The sequence below is a fragment of the Drosophila grimshawi genome, unplaced genomic scaffold, assembly GCF_018153295.1.
Source record: "Drosophila grimshawi isolate 15287-2541.00 unplaced genomic scaffold, ASM1815329v1 contig_1377, whole genome shotgun sequence".
Lineage (NCBI taxonomy): Eukaryota > Metazoa > Arthropoda > Insecta > Diptera > Drosophilidae > Drosophila > Drosophila grimshawi.
In genome coordinates, this window is record NW_025062900.1 from 24,106,596 (window position 1) to 24,127,104 (window position 20,509).

The window sequence follows — 20,509 nt, forward strand, 5'->3', positions numbered from 1 at the left end:
GGACTAACATTATAAAAACAAATATGCTTCAACGATAGCGTAAAAACAGATGCATTACACATTGATCAACAATTTAAAAAAATAATGCCATACAATATTTAAATTTAATTTTACACTTTACATTTTGCATTTTGCAGTACAAATTAGGTACATCCTAGACTAAAATTGAATTTCGTTTCGATTAAATACTAAATAATAATTAAGAGAGTAAATTTCTGCAATGGGGCATGGAGCTGTGAACTGGCTTGAGGTGCGACAGGGGAGGGGAGGGGGACGGGGACGGGGGTTTTGTGGGAGATAGCAGAGCCATCCTACGTATTTCGGGATTAAAAATTAAAGCTTAAGGAACTGCAGCTGAATGCTTATAGATTAACATTTATATATATATATAGACAGCGCACTGGGGGCCGACATTTTGGCATACTATAAAACTAGCAATTGCAATAGGTGATCGCAAGTTGTACAAATCCGTGTTATATAATACAAACATACATTAACAATGTCTTCGCGGGCGGTAACCACAACAAATTCGCAAAATTCAACGGTTGCACACGCATTAAAACTGATATAGTACATATATTGTAAATATGATATGAACTAGAGCACAACGTTAATAGTTATGGCACTTTTGGTTACTCAGACTCTAGGAGCTGCGCTCCAGGGGCTTCATTTTATGCTCGGATTTACGCTCCTCGGCCTCATAGTCAACGCTGCGTGGCTCGATGGGCGCGTTGTTGAAGGGCTGTATCTCGCCGGATGCCCAGATGCAGTAGATGACCGCAGTGACGCAGAGTACACCAAAGGCCACCCAGAAGACAGTTCGCCACTCGAGCAGCGAGGCATTTGGTGTCATAACACCTACCAGGTATGGCGTAATCACACCCGTAATTGCACCAATGCCATTCGTAATGGCCATCAGAGTGCCGGCATAGTTGGGACTCATGTCCAGCGGACTGAGCTTCATGCCCGCATAGTAGGCTCCCATCAATCCCATGCAGATGGTGAAGAGGACCACGACCAGGGTGCGATCACAGCCGGCATATGAGGCGCCCACCATAAATATGGCCGGGCCAAAGGCCGCCAATCCTGTCATCATTTTGCGCGTATTTGTCGTATTCATAATGCCTTTACGAATCATCCAGTCCGCCACGAAGCCGCTGCCAACGGACACGATCCACATCATTATGTAGGGCAGGGAGGAGTACAGACCGTTCGCCTTGATGGAGAACTGCAGAACATCGGCCATATATTTGGGCAGATCCGTCACCATGATATAGAAGCCCCAATCGTGACCGATTTGAGCAGCAACCAACGCAAACATGGGCAGATTGGTGAGGATCGCCTTCCAGGGTGTGGGTGGCAGACTCTCATTGCGACCAATGCTGCCGATCTCCTTGATGAGATACTCACGTTCGCTGGGCTTGATAAAGGGATGCGAGCTGGGATCGCTGAAGCACAGGAAGACCTGCAACATAAGATAGACTCCTGATTAAACCTGATTAAACTAGGAAAATAATATTTCACTTACAAAGATGACAAACCAAATAACGCCAAGACCGCCGAAGAAGTAGAACACAAATGGCCAGTCGTAGGCCTCGAGGAAGACGCCCGATAGTAAATTACCCATAATGGTGCCCACTTGGCCACCGCCAAGAACCAAAGCGCCCAGTTTGCCACGTTCGTTGGCCGGCACCCATGCGGCTAGCAGGACACTCAAGGCTGGGAATGTGGTACCTTCGCCCAAACCCATCAGCACACGGGTCACAATCAGCCAGTCGGAGCCACCCAAGTCGATGGCCAGCGGTGTTAGCATGGTAAATACAGCCGTTGAGAGGATGCCCAGGCCGAGAGTCCATTTGCCGCCAAACTTCTCGGCAAGGAGACCGCCGGGCACATGGGTGACAATGTAACCAATGTAGAAGGACGACAAGATCAGGCCCTGCAACTCCTCGGACCAGTTGTAATCGCCACTGCTGGCAGCGCCACCATCATCCAAATCATCCGCCTCACAGATCGCATGACCGCCATCCTCCGTTTCCGAGTTGTTCTTCTTGATCACAAGGACAGTGATGGCCTGGGAGAGACACACGCGCATCGTGTAGGCATTCAGGATGGCCAGAAAGCCCATGATGGCCAATATCACACGTTGTGGTAATATAAAATCTGTTTGCGAAAAAGAGGCGACATTTTTTTTGTAACCCCATTACACTTAATCAAAATCAATTAACAAAACAGTAAAAATACTTAAGTAGTAAAGTATTGACGTCAATCCGTTCGGAATTTGAGAATGTTTTTGCTTCTTTTTCTCTTTTTGGTAAAATATTCATTGTCTTTTTGCAAACTTAATTGAAGTAAAATATATTTAGCATGCGAATAAACCGTGAAAGTTATTCAATTAGAGTGGGCAAATCAATGTGAGCTGATAAATGGAAAATTGCATTTGATTGCCAGCTGATGTCTATATTTAAATCTATTTATATATAATGGTCATTTCAATTAGTTGGAAACGGATCCGTAATACGCCTGAGTACGTCGTGAGCATTGCGACTATAAATTTCTTGTTGTGAGGCAAATAAAATAAATCATAAATATTTAGAAGCTGATGTATTATGCAAGAGTCAATATTGTTTTATGGGGCATTTGGAAATTGCTGGAATTATGGCAGTTAGAATCATAATTGGTTAAGTGAATTGATGTCTAGATAAGTTCAATTACCAAAGAATCGCGATAAGGTGCAATGTTAAAAATCCTATAAACATATACATATACTTATAACAAGTGTTCTTTTAACGGCCCATAAACCGCCGTTGTTTGGCAATTAAAATTGAACTCGACATATTTTTGAGGCCCTAAAATAGTCGCAACAATTAACATTAACAGCAGTCCAATAAATACCCAACAAATTGTTATAGATTTCTATTGAATTGTCAACTTAGACATTTTGTTTGCATACTGAAGTTCCTTAATTCTTTTGTACATTGAAATGTCAAAATTTGAAGGTTGAATTAATGTAAACAAATTCGTTTTATTTTCATCAAGGGAGAGAGCAGACAAAATTTGTATTAAGATTAACATTTACCCAGCTTGTCGTACTTAAACCATCGAAAAGTGATATCAACAACACGTTCATTAGCACATTATTATAATGAAGCCGTACCTCCGAGTATAAAGCACACGAAGAGCCAACAATGGGTTTTTTTTTTATCGCAAACCAATTCATGACAATATTATTAGAGCAAAAAAAAAAGAACATTTTTGATGTTCAGATTGTCACAGCCGTAATTATCCACGCTTCACTCATCAGCAGCTCCAAATAAAAAACTCTAGATTCCAGACCAGGTTGCTTTATACACAATTCATACAATGTGCACACTCAGGCAGACCTGGGTTGATTGTCATGTTAATGTTTGCATAAAAAGACAATAATTTTTATTAGTGAAGCGGTTTCCCTACAATAAAATGTAAAGACGTCACTGATTGCCAATTCAATTAGTATATACATATATATATATATATAATTAGCATACATAAATATATCAGTTGCAGTGGAGCTGACAATTTAATGATGTCTCAATATTTGCCATTTTATTTAACAAATGCTTTAACTAAAAGCCGACAACTGATAAAAATTTACAACCAACACGATTCTCAAATACAAATCAAATAATTGCTATATGACTGTATAATACTACTTAAGCAAAAATCGTAGATAATGTCAATTTTCATATCAGAGACGGAATCCGCGCCTAGTATATATTTTAATGCGACGCTAATCGTATCTACGAGTGTGACTCTCGAGTGTGGTCGAAATTAACTCGACTAATCTCGATTAGGTGTCTAAATTGAAGATATAGTAGCTTAATGAATAATGTCTACATACGTATACGTACATATGCGTGTGCTAATTACGAAATCATTCGGAATCTTGATGATTTGTGAGTAGACATATCCGGAAAGATATTGTCCAACATTAACTGACATTTACAGATAAGCGTTGCATGATTGATTTTTATTATCGACATTTATATATATACATATATATATATTTATATATACATCTCAACAGCTTGTAATCGTTCTACATGCGATAATAAGACATCATTTTTGCACAATTTCTTTGGACATGCTCATATTCGCATTCACTCTTGCGAAAATTAAGCACGAGGCTAAAGTACGACTTGTACTTACATATATGTCAGATATACATTCGAGTTCCAATTTGAGATCGGACAGCGCATGGAAAATTTGTTTTACGCTGATTGCAAGTTCACAAACTCCAAGCCTGGCACGGAGTTGGTGAAAGTGTGGCTGAGGCACTTGTTGTATAAGCAACTGCTCAACAGAATCCAAGAATCTGTCCTACACTAGCCTAATGATAAATCCATAACATGATGGATGACACATGATGGATTGCCAGTAATAAGTGTCAAGAGGCCCATTCCATTCCACAATATACAAATACTTAAGTACCTAACTCACGTTTACAGACAAAAGTAAATATAAAAATATAAAAAAAAATAACCGCAAAAACATTTCCAAAACTAAAAAATATTATTAACAGTTTTTTTTTCACTTGTTATTTATTTACGGTGCAAATAACAACAAATTCATTTGCATATGACAAATAACAAACCTATAAACAAAACAAATATATAAATTACGGCTCGAAGCGTTACAACATTTTCATTTCTCGCCGATAATTATATGCAATACACATTCTTTTAGAAGAAATGATTGCTCAAGAATAAAATACTTATTATGAAACGTATGCGACATAAGCAGAAAGAGGGAAAAATGGAAAAAGCGAATTCTTTTATTGCATTGACCTTGCCCAAAAACAATAGAAAGGAAACGAGCGATGGCTCTATAAGGAGGTCAAACTACCGCTAGCCCCAAAAGAAAAAGACGAGATTATTTTTATTGTTTTAAGAAGGAGTTACAGCACTTCAAAGCTTTTTAGATTCGATTAGAGAAAGCATTTTTCCCTCACGAAGTTTCAATAATATCAAATCAGATTTACTTATCCAGGCATTATTATACATAACATATGAAATCGTCTGTACATATCTGCTATAGTACCACTATAATACAGATTTCGCTACACACTCTTAGGCAATTTTGGATTGAATTTTTTTAAACTAATTATATATTTTTAGATTTTTTAATAGATATTTAAAATGATATTTTGGACGCTGAAGCAGTTTAGTTCATTATACCGAAATGTTTACATATACTCTAAGAGACGAGAAGTCTATTTCATTTCATTGTCATGATAAAAAATCAAGATATATACAAGAACAAATGATCATATTCTGTTGACATCCCGGTAATAAATCCATCTAAAAATTACCTCTAAAAAAAAAGTTGTCAGTCGACGTTTTAAAGATAATTATCTGTCTGGCCTGTTCTATGATAACACAAAATTTATTCATAGAATTATAAATTTGAAAACTAAATTAAATGTGTACCCTACGAAAATGCGTAGACAGCCATAGCTGTCTAGAAGAACAAGAAGTCTCTGAGTCGAGCTATATACATTCTTATACGTATATATTTTTGATCATATGATTTCGACTTCTTCCGAATATTATGTTCGTCATCGTCTCGCCTTTCGTTATTCAAATGCTAATTGGGTTGTTCGGAAAGGCATCATTTGTACATAGAAATAGTCGAATTAAGATCGATATACCGAAAGATTATTGATGATTATGTTGACGCGTGCCTGGCATAATTAAGCTAAACAAAAAGCGCAGACAAAACAACCAAAACTACAAAAAGATCAAACAGCTTAGTATCCGTAACCAAAGCATGTACGGAAAAAAGAAAAAATAACACAAAAACTGAATCGGAAGTGCAAATGCAGAGAAATAAAAATGGTTTGTCATTGTTTATTATACGATATATACGATGTATATATATGTTGATAGATAAATACATACATATATAGATTCATAAATATATAGTTATAAGCTATGTAGACTTTATATACTTAAGTTTGCATTTAGTTTTGTTGCTGTTGTCGGTCAATGTCGGTTAAACAATAATTAAAATAATTTAACAATGTTGAGCTGGAGTTCAATGAATTCGAATTCCAATGCGAATTTGAATTCACAATTCAAAGCACAACACTCCTCTCTCAAAACACACATGCACACACACACACATCATTTTGTTGTGGGATTCTTGTTGCACTTACACTTTGATAAACTTATGCCCCATTGTGGTTGTTGTGTCATCTCGACTGTGTTCTGTTGCAACGTTAATAAGTTGTTCAGTTCCTTCGCCACGGTTACAAACAAGGATAAACTGAGTGCGGCAAACAACTGCAGTTACACTCGCCACACACTCACACAGGTCCTTGCTGGCTTACACCTTTCTCTCTCCAACACTTTTCACTTTTGGCACGCACGCGCAACAACAGGACTGACAGCGAAAGTGGGAGAACGACAAATAGACAAAGACGGCGAAAGAGTGTGTGAGAGAGATAGAGAAGCAGAAACAGAAACAGAGTGGCAGAGAAAAACCGTACGCAACGACAACTTAAATAGTACTGCGGACCGCGAACGAGAGTGGAATGTGCAATGAAAACGCACTGGAATCACGCACTTCTTGTAGTTTCTTCCTCTTCTGCTTCTACTCTTTCTGTATTTGACTCGTTTCTCGCTTTAGCGGTTTCTACACCACACGATCTTCGCGCTTTTTTTGTTCTGCCCACCGCGCACGTCGGCTGTTAAATTTCAAATGAGAAATTATTTCCACTGACTTTAGTTTATATGCGAACAGATAAGCAATGCTGCTGTTGCTGCTGCTGCTGCTCTGCTGCTGTCGCTGGAGTTGCTGCTGCTGCTGACGCCGCTGGCAGCGTCGATCGTCGAATAAGCTGCGGCAAGGAATCGTAAGCTTGTTGTTCCAAGGAGCTTTGTTCATTTTCACACTTCATGTGACTGCGAATGTAATTCGATTGGAATCTGTGTAGAGTATTAAGTGGTTTTTTTCGTGAATCATAAGCTAATCGTACACGCGCAACAGGTACCCCCAATAAGTGAGTATGTAATAACTCATACTACATATATATATATATACACTTATATGTATGTGTGTGTGCTTAACTGTAGCATAAAGTCATTAAACTATAAAAAACGGGTATTGTTTTTTGAGAACTAAATTAAAAAAAAAAAACAGAGCATGTTCAAAACGAAATTAAAAACACTGTACACTTAATCTTTATAATATCCACTTCAGATTATTTACTTAAATAAGTCATAATCTACAGTGAATAGTTTGTAAGAATAATATAATCAAAGTAGAAATGGGCATAGTTTCAAATGATAAGTGTGAATTCGCAATTAGATAAACAGAATTTCTTAGCTCGTTAATAGAGTATTCAACGCGTCTAATCACGATTACAATCTCAAATCACTTTTTATTTTTTTTACAAACTTAGTCAAAAGTTGTAAGCAGCTATTTGGGGTTTTTTTTTTGCCTTTGTGCAATGCAATTAACTGATGTTGAGTGGGTTTCTAGAGGCGGCAGAGAGGGAGGGGGAGCAGCTTCTAGGAGGGTGCTAAAGTGAATGGTTTTACTTTAAGTCGACTCAGCACGCTATATTCGTATTCGTATATATATTATATAAGTAGATTATATGCTTTGAAAATTCTAGCCGCAATTGATTTTGCGTTTTTTTTTTTTATAAAACTATTCTGCATTTAAGTGAACAATTGCGGTCTAATGCGGTTGAGATGTAATGAATACTCACATATATTCAATTTATATAAATAATTATATATATACATATATATACTAGTAGTATATGTATAATTAGTAGTTGTACTAACTCAGAGTTTCAGCCCAAATCGAAATGAGCGATCTTAATGGATGATCATTGCCAGCTGTTGACGTTTATTTAGGAAACGTGATACGTTTGGCAAAAAATAAGATAAAAGCGTTTGTATTTCAGTATGCTTTGAACTTAAATACCCATAGTATAAATACTTATTACCACAAATATGTGTGAATAAAGGCATTTACACATGCTTACAATCGACTTTAGATTATTGAATCTCGAATCTAAACAAATAAACGTCATATTGTTAAATCGCAGTTAACCAGCACTTGGGAACAGTTCAGTGTTAGATTCAATGTACATTCTCTGAATATAGTATTTAGTATGTATATGCGTGTATAATGGGCATACCAGGTTTATCAGTGAACTTTTTGTTGTTGTTTTTGGTCATTTTTTTTTACATATGCTTTCTATTATCAATGGCACACTTTGTCCAGACTGCAGAGTTAAATATACAATTGAACTCAAGAGGCCTGATAATCCAAAGCTGTTGGAAGAAATGCACCAAAGTTTATGGCATATGTGACTTGGATTAAGTTGTTAAGCAATAAAAAGCAACTTCTACGAATTTGCTTTTGGCAATAATACATATTAATTAATAACAACGGCCGTTAATTAAACAAATTTATTAATTGTAAATGCTATCAGCACTTTTATTTATGGCACTCACAACTCCCCGCCAACATACCGACCCGACCGATGTGTGTTTAATGAATGTCGACAGCTTAAATTAATGTGCATACAATTCACATCAGATCCTATTCCATCATCTCACATTGCCCACGCATGTGATATAATCCGATGATACGATCATATCACACATTTGGGAGCTATGTGTGTGCTCTGATCTTCAATTTGGTGGCTCTCTTTTTAATTGGCCGGCAAGTCAACGAAGCAGCCATCATATCATAGTACCAATCCGCAGCATGGGTGTCTGCAATTGAAATTGAATTGTTTGTCAACACATATATTAATTAAAAATTATGCCAAATATTAATAAGAAACTAACGCTTTCCAAGGGCTTAACGAAATTGGTATACCCTTGCCAACATACTAAGTGCCAAATCCAATAAATTAAAAACATAATCTAATTTTAATGCGTAACTTTAAAAATAAAAGAAGTAATATTAATTAATCATTTTTATTGCCAAAGCAGATTTAAATTAAACATATCTAATACGTTATTAAATAGGTAATCCCCCCCAAGAAAAACAAAAAAAAAAAACTCATGCAAAAAGTCGGGCGTATTTACATGTAAAGCCAAAAATCCGGCTCAAACCGCACGCCGAGTGTCCCTGACCGAAAACATTTCCGGCTCAAGCTGGTACGTCTTTTATATATATATATGAATGTATATATATAAGTCAACAATAACAACAACGGAGTACTGTCCATACCCTCAATATCCAACTTGCAACTTGAGTATTTTGTGTTATTTATTCGTACAAATTAATTGAAGCGTACGAAATGAAATGCCATTCGTGGATGGATGCGGCCAGAGTTTTGTCAATCAGTAGAGTGCGGACTGTGACCTCTGAATTTCTGAATTGATGGAACTCACACAAACACATTCGAACTGAAATATAGCTATTCAATAGGCGCCGGTCAATTAAAACCCAACTCGAAGGCGCTCCACATCAGCGCCGCAACTCTTTTGGGCGGGGGCACAGACGCCTCTGTGCTGGCGAATTGTGTTGCATCTATATTTTGCAACAGGACAAGCTGCAGATGCTGTCATAAGAATGCGCTCTTGATTAGCTTTTAAGGGAAATTATGGCTCAATGCACCCCAGTGGCATAGTGCCATTTAACAATCAGATGTCCAAGTGTCAACCACAGAACGCAATTCCATTTGTATTGCGGCAGTGGAGCGCCAGCAGCTGGAGCACATCTTGTTCAATGCGTCTGTTGTACAGTGTATGAGTAATAATAATCTCAATTAAGGAACGACGTGATTCCCTGCAATGTGTGACTCTTTCAAGGCCAATTTCAGGCAGCTCAAGGCAAGTTCACAGATAAACAAAGCGCCTGACCTTGACTGAGTAGGAGTGATAATATGAAAGGTTCAACAGCCATTTCTCAAAATATATATCAGCATTTTGCAATATATATGGCTAATCCCCGAGTTGCTGCTGCATATACTCTGATATTCATAGGGAGTTTTTATGAAAAAGGTGTTTTACTCTTGCACTTATTACTCAATATTATAAAGGACTATATACGAGAACGGAACGTTTCCTAGGGAAATATGTTTTCGTCTCGGAATACACAGAAATCCTTAACCCGACAAAGATTCTCGCATTCGCTCAGAAATTAGGGTTGACTGGAAAGCTATGGGCTCATAATATATTTAGGGGCATAATATATATAACAGTTATATAAAAGTGTTTATAGAACTGTATTTTAGCTGTTTTTCAATTTTTATATGCACTCATATTCACAATAAATCTGGTTTTTATAGCTAACAAACGGCTTAAGCGATTTGAAGGTAATATTTTGTTGGATTTTCCAGACCACTTCTAAACATTTTAAATTTACATATATGGATTGTATATACATTAATATATGTAGATAAATTGAAATATACGAAAAATTCCCTTAGCCGGGTATTTTTTATAAATGAAGCATTGAAAAGCATTACACGGTTTTTTTTAGAAGTAGCACAAAATCTATGTAAGGCAATACAAGATGCAATTGTGAGTTTTACACTGTTTTCAGAACGATAGTAATTCAAGAGACTAATTAACATTTTCGTTTCACAATAGCCGAGGCAACAATGACAGAAACCAGTTAATAAACAGTCATATAATTAAAAATAGTTGCTTTAAATTAATCGAGCACTTGCCGCACAGCTTTTGACACTTTGAGGGTCACTATGCCAGGAAAACCGACCGCAACCACAGATTCTTGGTGTTAGTTGGCAGCTGGCCATTAAATGTGCATTAGTATTAGGTTTAGTATTAGTCGTGGTCACGAGACTTGAACTACTTTTGGCTGGAGTGGCTCAAGTACCTGGCGACTCAATCTCTAAAGAGTTGACATCAGTTGAGTGATTTCCAGGGGCGCCAACGTATTGAAGGCTGTCAAGTTAATTGATAACCATGTCAGTGTGTGTGTGTGTATGTGTGTGTGTGTGTGTGCGTGTGTGTGTGTGTGTGTGTATGTGTCTGGGTTTGAGTCGGCCAATGTGTTTTGATCTTTACCCTGCATTTATGTTGGGTTATTTATTTTTTTCTAGTTTTTTATTCCTTCTTTTAGCTTTTAGCAATATTTGTAGATTGGCATTATCTTAACTAATGTACAAGTCGTAAACGGAGCAAACTGCTATCTTAAATATAGCATTTACAACTGTACTATTATAATACTGTCTAATCTTTATAGTGCCACCGACTTTGTACCAAAGGCAAAAGCATTTTACCTTATGAAGGTTCTCGCAGATAAGATTGCAGATTTGTACTAACGTCAGGAACATGGTGAATCTATATGGGATACTAAATGTATATATATATATATCGGATATGCATAGTAAATCTTGGCAGCATGTGACTCATTTTATTGAAGTCGCACGCTTCCAATCCAAATTTTTGGCCATAATTCGTTTTGTGGGTGCGTCAGCTAATTTAGTAATATCAAAATACCACAATTGCTCGAGCAGCTCAGTTATGGTTCAATATCTTTATTAAGCCTTTGTTTTAATAATACAAAATGCATATTCGTATATGGCAAATTTCCCAAACATTTTAAAAACTTTTTAAATGCCCTAATTATATATACGAGTATTCAGTGCAATTTCATTTTATAAATACATAATAATAATATGATAAAGAAATTATCAAAAAATAAAGACACAAGCAGCTGGTTAAGGGGAGGCATATTAACATGCATATTCCAGTTTTATAATAACGTACATATATGTAAATGTATATTTTGAATGCATGCAAATCTGTATAATCATTTCGTGTTCGAAACTCATTAAAAGTGTGAAAAGCTGTAAGAACCTTAAACAAGCAAAGACTACACGACCTGGGCCGGCTGTCAAGTGAATTAAACGTTTAATTGTGACATTTTTTAAATATTTGCTCGAGACTTTTTTGATAAACACAGCCGGATTCCAACTGGAGGAGGCGGGGCATTTGAACAAAGCGAAAGCCGAGACAGATGTGTGATGCACAACAGTTAAAAGAAAAATAAATAAATACATATAAATTTAGCTGGCAATTTATAAGAACGGAAGCAAACGGCACTTGTACAGACAGCGACAAGTTGTTTCTCTTGAAATGTGAGTGTGCCTTGAAAACGGATATTTATTTAGAGTGTCTATCGAGTGGGTGAACTCGACAGATGAATAGATTTCCCATAATCCCTGTGGCAATCATTTCATGCCTCAGGCAGGTTGACAACCACAAATATGTGTATGCAAACAGAAACTAACTAACTCAAACACACTCACACATCCATTACAATAAGTACTCATATAATGAAACAAATTGACTTCTCAGGGGTGGTGCTATTATTGTTTGTCCGCTCTTTTAAATGCCGACAAACAAATAGTAGCCTAGAATCCGCATTGATAAGATTAGGCTTACAGAGGGCATGGGAAAACCCGCTAAAGAATCTTTAGCAAGATGTTGTTTATGAGATGTAAACACAAACTATATCAAAGTTGTGGAAAATTTATGTTTGATAATTTACGCACATTTATTAAAACGCGCATATTTATGAACGATTTTTATATATTTCGGAAGAAGAAAAAAATCACCATTGCTTTCAAAATAGTGATTCGTCTTATGAGTGTCATTTAAATGGGCTATCAGATTATTCAAATATTTTGTTGTGTCTAATGAGCGGTGTAAATACCGAGAGTCTTGATCCCTTTTTACGTATTTTAATTGTCGTCTCGTATATGCTTTGTTAAAGTGTAAACAAAATTCAAAATTTGCTGATAACCGCAGTGAAAGTGAAAATACGCCCAATTGCATCGCCTAAATGAGCAATTAATGAACTCAGATTACCTACGGACTGTCATTGTATAATTAATGTTTTAAAATAATACGTTTTTTGGTTGGTGGTTGGTTCTTTGAAATAACAAAAACATGACATTGGTATGTGCCGCCAGTCAACGAGCCGGAGCCAAGTGTTTTCACAGCATTGTTGATGCCGCCGGCCTTTTGAACTCGACACACATAAATAGCGTATTGCTTGGCCGTTGACCTCTCGACAAGCGGTTTTCTAAATGTCCAGCAATCAGAATTTTAACCTTTAGTCTGTAGTTTAATTGTGAAAGTATGGGTGCCGTTTTTATATGTGCAACGTGACATTTCTTACTAGTTGAAGTATAATAAAAATTTTATAAATTTAAAATGTTATCGTTTAAATGGCCACTTAACAAATGATTTGCGCGTAGTATTTTATCGCAAACCAAAAATAATCGATTTAATTTTATGGTATTTTTTTAGGCAAGGGTCACTCTTTTGGCTCAGCTGATAGTGCTGGGAAACAACCACCGACTATATCGAGCTAGAGATGGCAGCGTGGCACGTCACGTTGTGTCAAGCTGCTTTAAACGAGTGATTTGCATTGTTTGAAAATAATTAGCAATATCAAATTATACAATGTATGGCGAACACATTGAAAAAATAAAGAAACCATCATTAGTAAAACTGATTAAAATCGTTTCTGTTTTTTTTTTGGAAGTCTTACGAACAAATTGCGCGTTGGTTCGTGCTTACTGTCTGTCGTGATAAAACATTGCGAGCCATGACCATCTCTACATTTGCACATTTAGTTTTGTTATTGTGTTGGATCTACTTTTATAGTTGGAGGCGGATGTTGCAGACTTAGACATGGGTGATATCGATGATGCGATATGGCTAGAAATCGGTATTAATCCTCAACACGTTGTGCGTGAGTCAGATGAAGGTCTCCACAAGCTAATATGCGACAAGGCCTGGCTGCAGTCGCTGGAACGACATCGCCAATTGACACACTTCACACACTGGCCACAGCTGGACAGACGGGCGCATCCCACTGGACAATTGGAGCATCCATGGACACGCCTTCTCGTGCAAACATATCGCAAGCAGCCGCACCGCAAAGTCTATCCACTGCCCGTCCGCGTCACTGCTGGAGATAATACGCAATTCCCATTGAGCTACTCGCAGGCCGTTTCCACTGTGACTCACCTCAATTTTAAGCAGCTGTGGGAATCAGCCTATAAGCAGTATGCGGGCGCCCATGTCAAACAGTGCAGGTCGAGTACGAGCACAACGCAATCCAAACAGCTACCACAGACCAGCTATACTGGTGGCGGTAGCTTTCAGCCACATGATGTGGTGCTCCGCGAGCTAATTCAGCGGATATACAATTGTCCTGTACTTCAGTGTCAACAGGATGGGGATGGCGCTGCTGGCGCCGATGCGGATATGGCTGGCGATTGTCATGCAAATGTGCTGCCCGCTCTGGCGGCCATTGAGACGAGCGCACACTTCTGCGTGATTCATTATCCGCCGGCGCTGGAGTGCAGTCTGTATGACTGCATCACCTATAGTCCAGCACTGTTGGGTCGGGGCTACAATAAGACGCTGTTCATCATCTATCAACTGTTGCAGCTGTCGAAACACTTGGAAGCCCAAGGCCTTTTTCTCGGCGATCTGCGGCTGCAGCATGTGATGTTGCGTGAGAATCTCTGGCTGCAGGTGATGCCGCGCCTGCAGTGCAATCTGCTGCTGGGCGAGCAGTCGGCAGCGGTGGACATGTCACCGCTGAGCTGCCCAGAGCTTCCGGAAACGCCGGAACCGCTGCCATCCAGCAGCACCATCGATCTCAAGCTGGCCTACGATCCGGCTCAGTTCAATCTACGCGAATATTGCGAAATGTGGTGCAACGGACAGTTGTCCAACTTTGACTATCTCACCATACTGAATAATGCGTGCGGCAGGAGTCTGACCAATGCCGCCCATCATCACATTATGCCGTGGGTCACGGACTTTGCTGCGCGCAATGGCCTCAACTGGCGTGATCTGACCAAGAGTAAATACCGCCTGAACAAGGGTGACATCCATTTAGATCTCATGTACACGCATCCCACGCAGCATGCGCCGGCTGAGGCAGTAACGCCTGTGGAGCAGCTGCAGGTGCCGCATCATGTGACCGATTTTCTCTCCGAAATCACGTATTTTGTGTATATGGCCAGGCGCACACCTCAGTCGATCTTGTGCGCCCATGTGCGACCCATTTGGGTGCCCGCCGAGTACCCGGTGTCCATACAGCGTCTTCAGGAATGGACACCCGATGAGTGCATACCCGAGTTCTATTCGGATCCAATGATATTCAAGAGTATACACGAGGACTTGCCCGACCTGGAGCTGCCCTCCTGGGCCACATGCCCGGAAGACTTCATATGCAAGCATCGCGAAGCCTTGGAGTCGCAGTACGTCAGTGAGCGACTGCATCATTGGATCGATCTCAATTTTGGGTACGTTTTTTAGAGTATTTGACTATTATATTATGTTATATTTAATCCTATGCTTTTGCAGCTACAAATTAAGCGGCAAAGCGGCAATCAAGTCAAAGAATGTCTGCCTCAGCCTGGTGGATCAGCATTGCAATCTCAGCCAGCGCGGCATCGTGCAGCTCTTCACCCAAGCCCATCCGCCGCGTCGATATGCCTCGCCGTGGTTTAATAGAAGTGCGCCCAGACTGTCGCAGCTCTATGGTAATAGCAGCGCCTACATCAGCAGCACTGGCAACAGACGACTCGCCAAGAGCAGCGAGAACCTGAACGCATCCAGCCAGAGCAACAACAGCTGCTTGGATAACAGTTCGCCTCGGATGTCGTTGCGTCCGAATGATGAGCAGACGACAGGATCAAGCGCCAATTTCTATCAGATGACCAACTTTATTGAGCTGCCGGAGCAATATAATCCGGCACTGTTGCTGCAGCAATTGGAGACGCTGGAAACGTTTTATGCGCGCACCTTTCCACAGCAGCGCGCCTCAGCCAACCCCGAGGAGAAAATGATCAGCAGTGATCTGCTGTTCGAGCACAACTCGGCTGAGCATTCCTTTACGAATCAACTGTTTGCATTCGATGCGGCCGTGCAGACCAAGTCGAAGAACCTACTGGTTCCGCCAGTACGTCGCCAGCACAGTTTGCAGCAGCTGCTGGGCGATTGTCGGGAGCGGGAGCTGCTGGTGCTTGGCTGTCTGCATGTCGAGCTGTTTGCCATGCAGCGTTTGCGTCCGCTGCTGACGAGCAACGGGCCAAGTGCGAGCTTCGAATGTCGGCTGACTGCCTGCCGCACGCTGGTCCGCCTGCATGGCCAGGAACTGCCCAAGCCGGTGCGTCATGTGGTGCGACTGCTGCTGCAGCTGGAGAGCGATGTACCCGCCCAGGGGCTGCCAATGCCAACAAGTGCCGCCCAGTTGCTGGAGCCAATGTTCACCAATGCGCTGCTTCCATTCCCCAGTCACTATATAGCAGTCTATGCATTTGTGCGCTCCCTGCACGCCTTCCAGCTCAACTTTGAGCTGCTCGAGCTGCACACACATCTCAATTGCAGCGGCGGCAGTGAGTGTGCCCGCTACACTGAACTCGATCGCCAGCGAGTGCTCTTCGAGCGCAAGATTGCCGAGTGCAAGGTGATGGCGTCTTGTGCCCATCTACGCCGCTTGCTGGAACCCCTCTCCTTTGCCTATGAGCAGTTTGCTCCGGTAGAGTTGCTGCTGCCGCATATCATTGATCTGCTGCATGATGATCGCACCTCCATACTAACGGCCTGGAATCTCTTTGATCCCGTTGCCCAAGCTCTGGGCATTGCGCAGACCCAACAACATTTGCTGCAACCGCTGCTCAAGCTGTACGATGTGGAGAGCAACGCTTCAACAGATGATGCCTCGGGTAGCAGCAGCAGCAGCAGTAACAATAATGCTGGCCACCTGCGCTTCTCCTCCAGCAGCTCGTTCAAATCGCGCAAATCCGTGAAGCTCTATCATCACAGCTTCCTGCTGCGGCTGATTGTGCGCTTCGGGTTGCGTTGCTTTCTGCAGCATTTTATTGCGCCACTGATCGAAGCTGTCGGCGGCTACAAGGAGCCGGAGCAGGGTAATGGCTATCACTATCACAGTGGCGCCAGTCGACGCACCAGCAAGAATCTTAGCTATGCCGCCGAGGAGCCGACGACGTCAGCGCTGCTGCAGTCGGCAGTGACCAAGCCAGATGTTGAGGAGCTGTTCACGTTCGAGGAGGATCAGGAAAACAAATCGATTGACTCGTTCGACATGCGTCCCTCGTCAACGGCAATTGCGGAGGAGGCGCGTGAATCAGATGGCAGCTCACCCGACAAACTGGCCATCAATGAGTTGATGTATGGCGCCAGACTGTCGCCAGATAAACTCTCCCTACGCAGTCAGGGACAAACACCGCCGCCCACACTGCCAGCACCCGTCGTCATTGGACCACGCTCACCCACAATTGAGATACCAGCCAGTGGGATCAGACGTAGCTTCCAGCTGAGCGCTATCGATTGTGACATCGGCTCCCGCAAGAGCGTCGACAGCTTCGAGCTGATTAGCCAAGAGGCAAACGCAGCAGCCAATAACAATGAGTCAACGGAGTCGGCTCCGTTGCAAGCGGAGAACGAGGGAGCTGACTCATTGCAGGCATCGGTCATATCGCGCATCTCGGAGGCCAAAGCGCTGCAAAACAATCGCATCAGCGAGATGAGCGCCGAGAGTCTCGTCTGGCTATCGCATCGCCTGGGTCCAGTGCTCACTGCCCGCCACATCACTCGCAATCTGCTCAAGCTGCTCTCCCTCTGCTATGTCGGTCAGGAGAACCTGCTGCCCGAAATGGAAGCGGTCTGCTGCAGCGACTTATCACAGGATGCCTCCAATCTCAATTACTTTAGCATTGCCAACGCCCGAGTTGTAGGCGATCGCAGCGCGGCTCGCGTTCTCGAATGCCTCATGTCCATTGCTGGTAAGTCTGATAAGCGATGATGACATCATGCATTGATTCCACTTGTATAATTAGCTGGTTAGTCATTGCATTTAATTATCTATTTCCAACTTGTAATTAGCTGTTTTAACTCGAGTCTGTGTCATGACCAGCCCTTTAAATTGTGCATAGATTTTGTAGCCATAAAAAGTAGCAGGCAGCTCATCCTCAAAGCGATGTGTTCTCTACCTTTTAAAAATAATTGTAACAATTTGCTTACAACGGGCGAGAATGTAACTTAAGTCCAGCAAACCTTGGCCTTTCATTTCCAATTTTTAAAATTGACTTTATGTTCAGTTCATTAAATCTAATAGCAAATAGCAAATTGGACACGGACACTTTGCACAAAATTTATGCATATGCAACAAATTCAATCTGGATTTTTTTTCAGCTTGCTTTTATAAATATTCTTTCATAGAAGTCCTTTCTTCTCTCTATTTTATCAGCACTCTACGGCGAGAACTTTCTCCTGGTACAGTATTTACCGCACATTAGTGAACTGATTTTACTGTGCTCCAAGCGGATGACGGGCAGTCTGGAGGGAGCCATAATTAGTTCACTGCAGTTGATCAAATACATGCTGCCCTGTTTGATGGATGCCACAATAATGGAGCACTTGCAGCACATTCTGCTTGATGCCATTCTGCTGCCCATACTCCGGCTGCTCAGCTCAACCAATCTGCTGATGCCCAGTGGTTATTTGGGACGCTCGCTTTTGACACGCAAATTCCTGGACGCTTGCTATGCGTTGAGTGTGCGTCTGGGCTCGGACATGACGCGTGAGCATCTCTGCCAGTCGCTGCTCGCACCGTTCTTCCTAATCTTCAACAAAGCATTTGGTCTGCCCAACGATTTCAGCTGTCGTGTGGCCAATCTGTCGCTGAGCGGCGGTCCCGCCCAGCAGCAGCGAGCTCTGGAGGAGCTGCGGGACGTTTTTGGACCGGAGCTGGCCCATACCGCCTACTTGGCCTTTCTGCGCTTCCTCGGCGAGTCCATAATGCAGCGCACCCTGAGCAACATGGAATTTGTGCTCACGCTGTGCCACGAGCACGAGCAGCCCGTCGCTGGCCAAGACAAGGCGGGAGAGCATCGAGAGTCGTCGATAGTTAGCTCCGTGGATGTGCCGGATGCGGCGCCCTGCAGCGAGACGGCTGCGAATAGTTTTGGCACCCAAATCGTTGGCAATCGCCTGCAGGTGCTCAGCAGCAGCATGGAACTGCTCGATAAGGTTGCCTACAAGCTGGATCACATGCCCAGCACAAGGCATCTCAAGGGCAATTGGTTGGCCTACTGGCGACACGAGACGACGCGCAGCGACAAGGATAACCAGGCGCTGAATCTCAAGCAGATCCGTCTGCAATCCTTTGTCGGTCACACAAACTCGGTGCGTGCGATTTATGCGCTGGAGAACGAGAATAGCTTTGTGTCCGCTTCCAAGGATAAGACGGTCAAGCTGTGGTCGTTGCGCAGCGAGGGCGATGGACGCAAGAGCACCGCCTGCCAGTTCACTTACACGGCCCACAAGAAGTCGATCAACTCGCTCAGCTTCCTCGAATCGCTACGCTATGTCGTCTCCTGTGATTCGGGCGTGCATCTTTGGGATCCATTTATTGGCAGACCACTGGGCATATTGGATGCGCCCAGGCACAGTGCGGTCACCGTTGTCAAATGCTTGCCTTCGCATTCCCCCCTCGTCGTCGCCGGCACCGCCGAGTCGACGGTAAGGATTATCGATGCCCGCTCCATGCAGTATGTGAATGAGTGGCGCGTCTGTCATGCCGCCTTGCCAAATGCCACAGTTCGCTGCCTGGCGGTTGCCCCATCGGGCAATTGGCTCGCGGCTGGCCTCTCCTCCGGCGGCATTATGCAGCTGGACACTCGCACCGGCACTGTGCTCAACTCGTGGCGACCCATGGAATGCGATTTGCTGCAGTTAACGGCGCCCAGCGATCAGCTGCTCATCAGCTCGGCACTGGATCACAGTCTGGCCGTCTGGCATGCTCTCGACGGCATCCTCCACTATCAACTAAGGTTAGAGTTAGCTTTGAAAAGTGGGTCCATAAAATAAGACTTAATTTTTCATTGTATTTTGTTCTTTCTTAGACCGCCACCGGAACCTGCACATTTTCTACAAAGCGTTGGCTCTTCGCTGGTCTATGCGACCACGGGGAATCGTGTGGGCGTCTATGCAGATGTGGCCAACTCACATGCCCTGGACACCGTTACCAAACTGCGCTCCGAAACGTTTCGTGGCGTGCTCACCTCCCTCGCCGTGTTACCCCTCAATCGGGCCATCCTGGCCGGCAACGAGAGTGGGAATATTGCACTGCTCTGCTAGCCAAGTACAACAGCGTTATTCTTGCACATTAATTTACGTTTATATAGAACAGATATCGGTCTGATATATAGCAATCTGTATGAGCTCTAATTAAATCTCACCAAATATTATTTTAATGTACCTAAGGAAATTATTTAATATACTCAATCGGAACATTCGAACTCTTAATAAGTATCAGTTTAGGACAAGTGCTAGACGCTCTATTGTTGTCTACACACACAAATAGAATTCCACTCCAAAATGTTTATAACAAATATTAGACTTAAGCAATATTGTTTATATATTATTTGGTAGAGGTACTCCATTCGTTTGTATCATATAAATAAACTATT

The 20,509-nt window shown here is 42.0% G+C and overlaps 2 protein-coding genes across 2 annotated transcripts; one reads left to right on the forward strand and one right to left on the reverse strand.

Moving 5' to 3' along the window:
• Positions 1–228: 228 nt before the first annotated feature.
• On the reverse strand, positions 229–6,741 carry LOC6566939 (putative inorganic phosphate cotransporter). Its single transcript, XM_001993347.2, has 3 exons — positions 6,197–6,741; positions 1,529–2,163; positions 229–1,465 (listed from the first exon to the last, which is right to left on the reverse strand). Exons 1-3 carry the CDS (start codon positions 6,234–6,236, stop codon positions 644–646), a joined length of 1,497 nt encoding a protein of 498 aa, XP_001993383.1. The 5' UTR covers positions 6,237–6,741; the 3' UTR covers positions 229–643.
• A 6,927-nt stretch (positions 6,742–13,668) lies between these two features.
• On the forward strand, positions 13,669–20,509 carry LOC6566940 (WD repeat-containing protein 81). Its single transcript, XM_001993348.2, has 4 exons — positions 13,669–15,316; positions 15,378–17,821; positions 18,286–19,870; positions 19,943–20,509. The coding sequence occupies exons 1-4, from the start codon at positions 13,686–13,688 to the stop codon at positions 20,175–20,177; spliced, it is 5,895 nt and encodes a 1,964-aa protein (XP_001993384.1). The 5' UTR covers positions 13,669–13,685; the 3' UTR covers positions 20,178–20,509.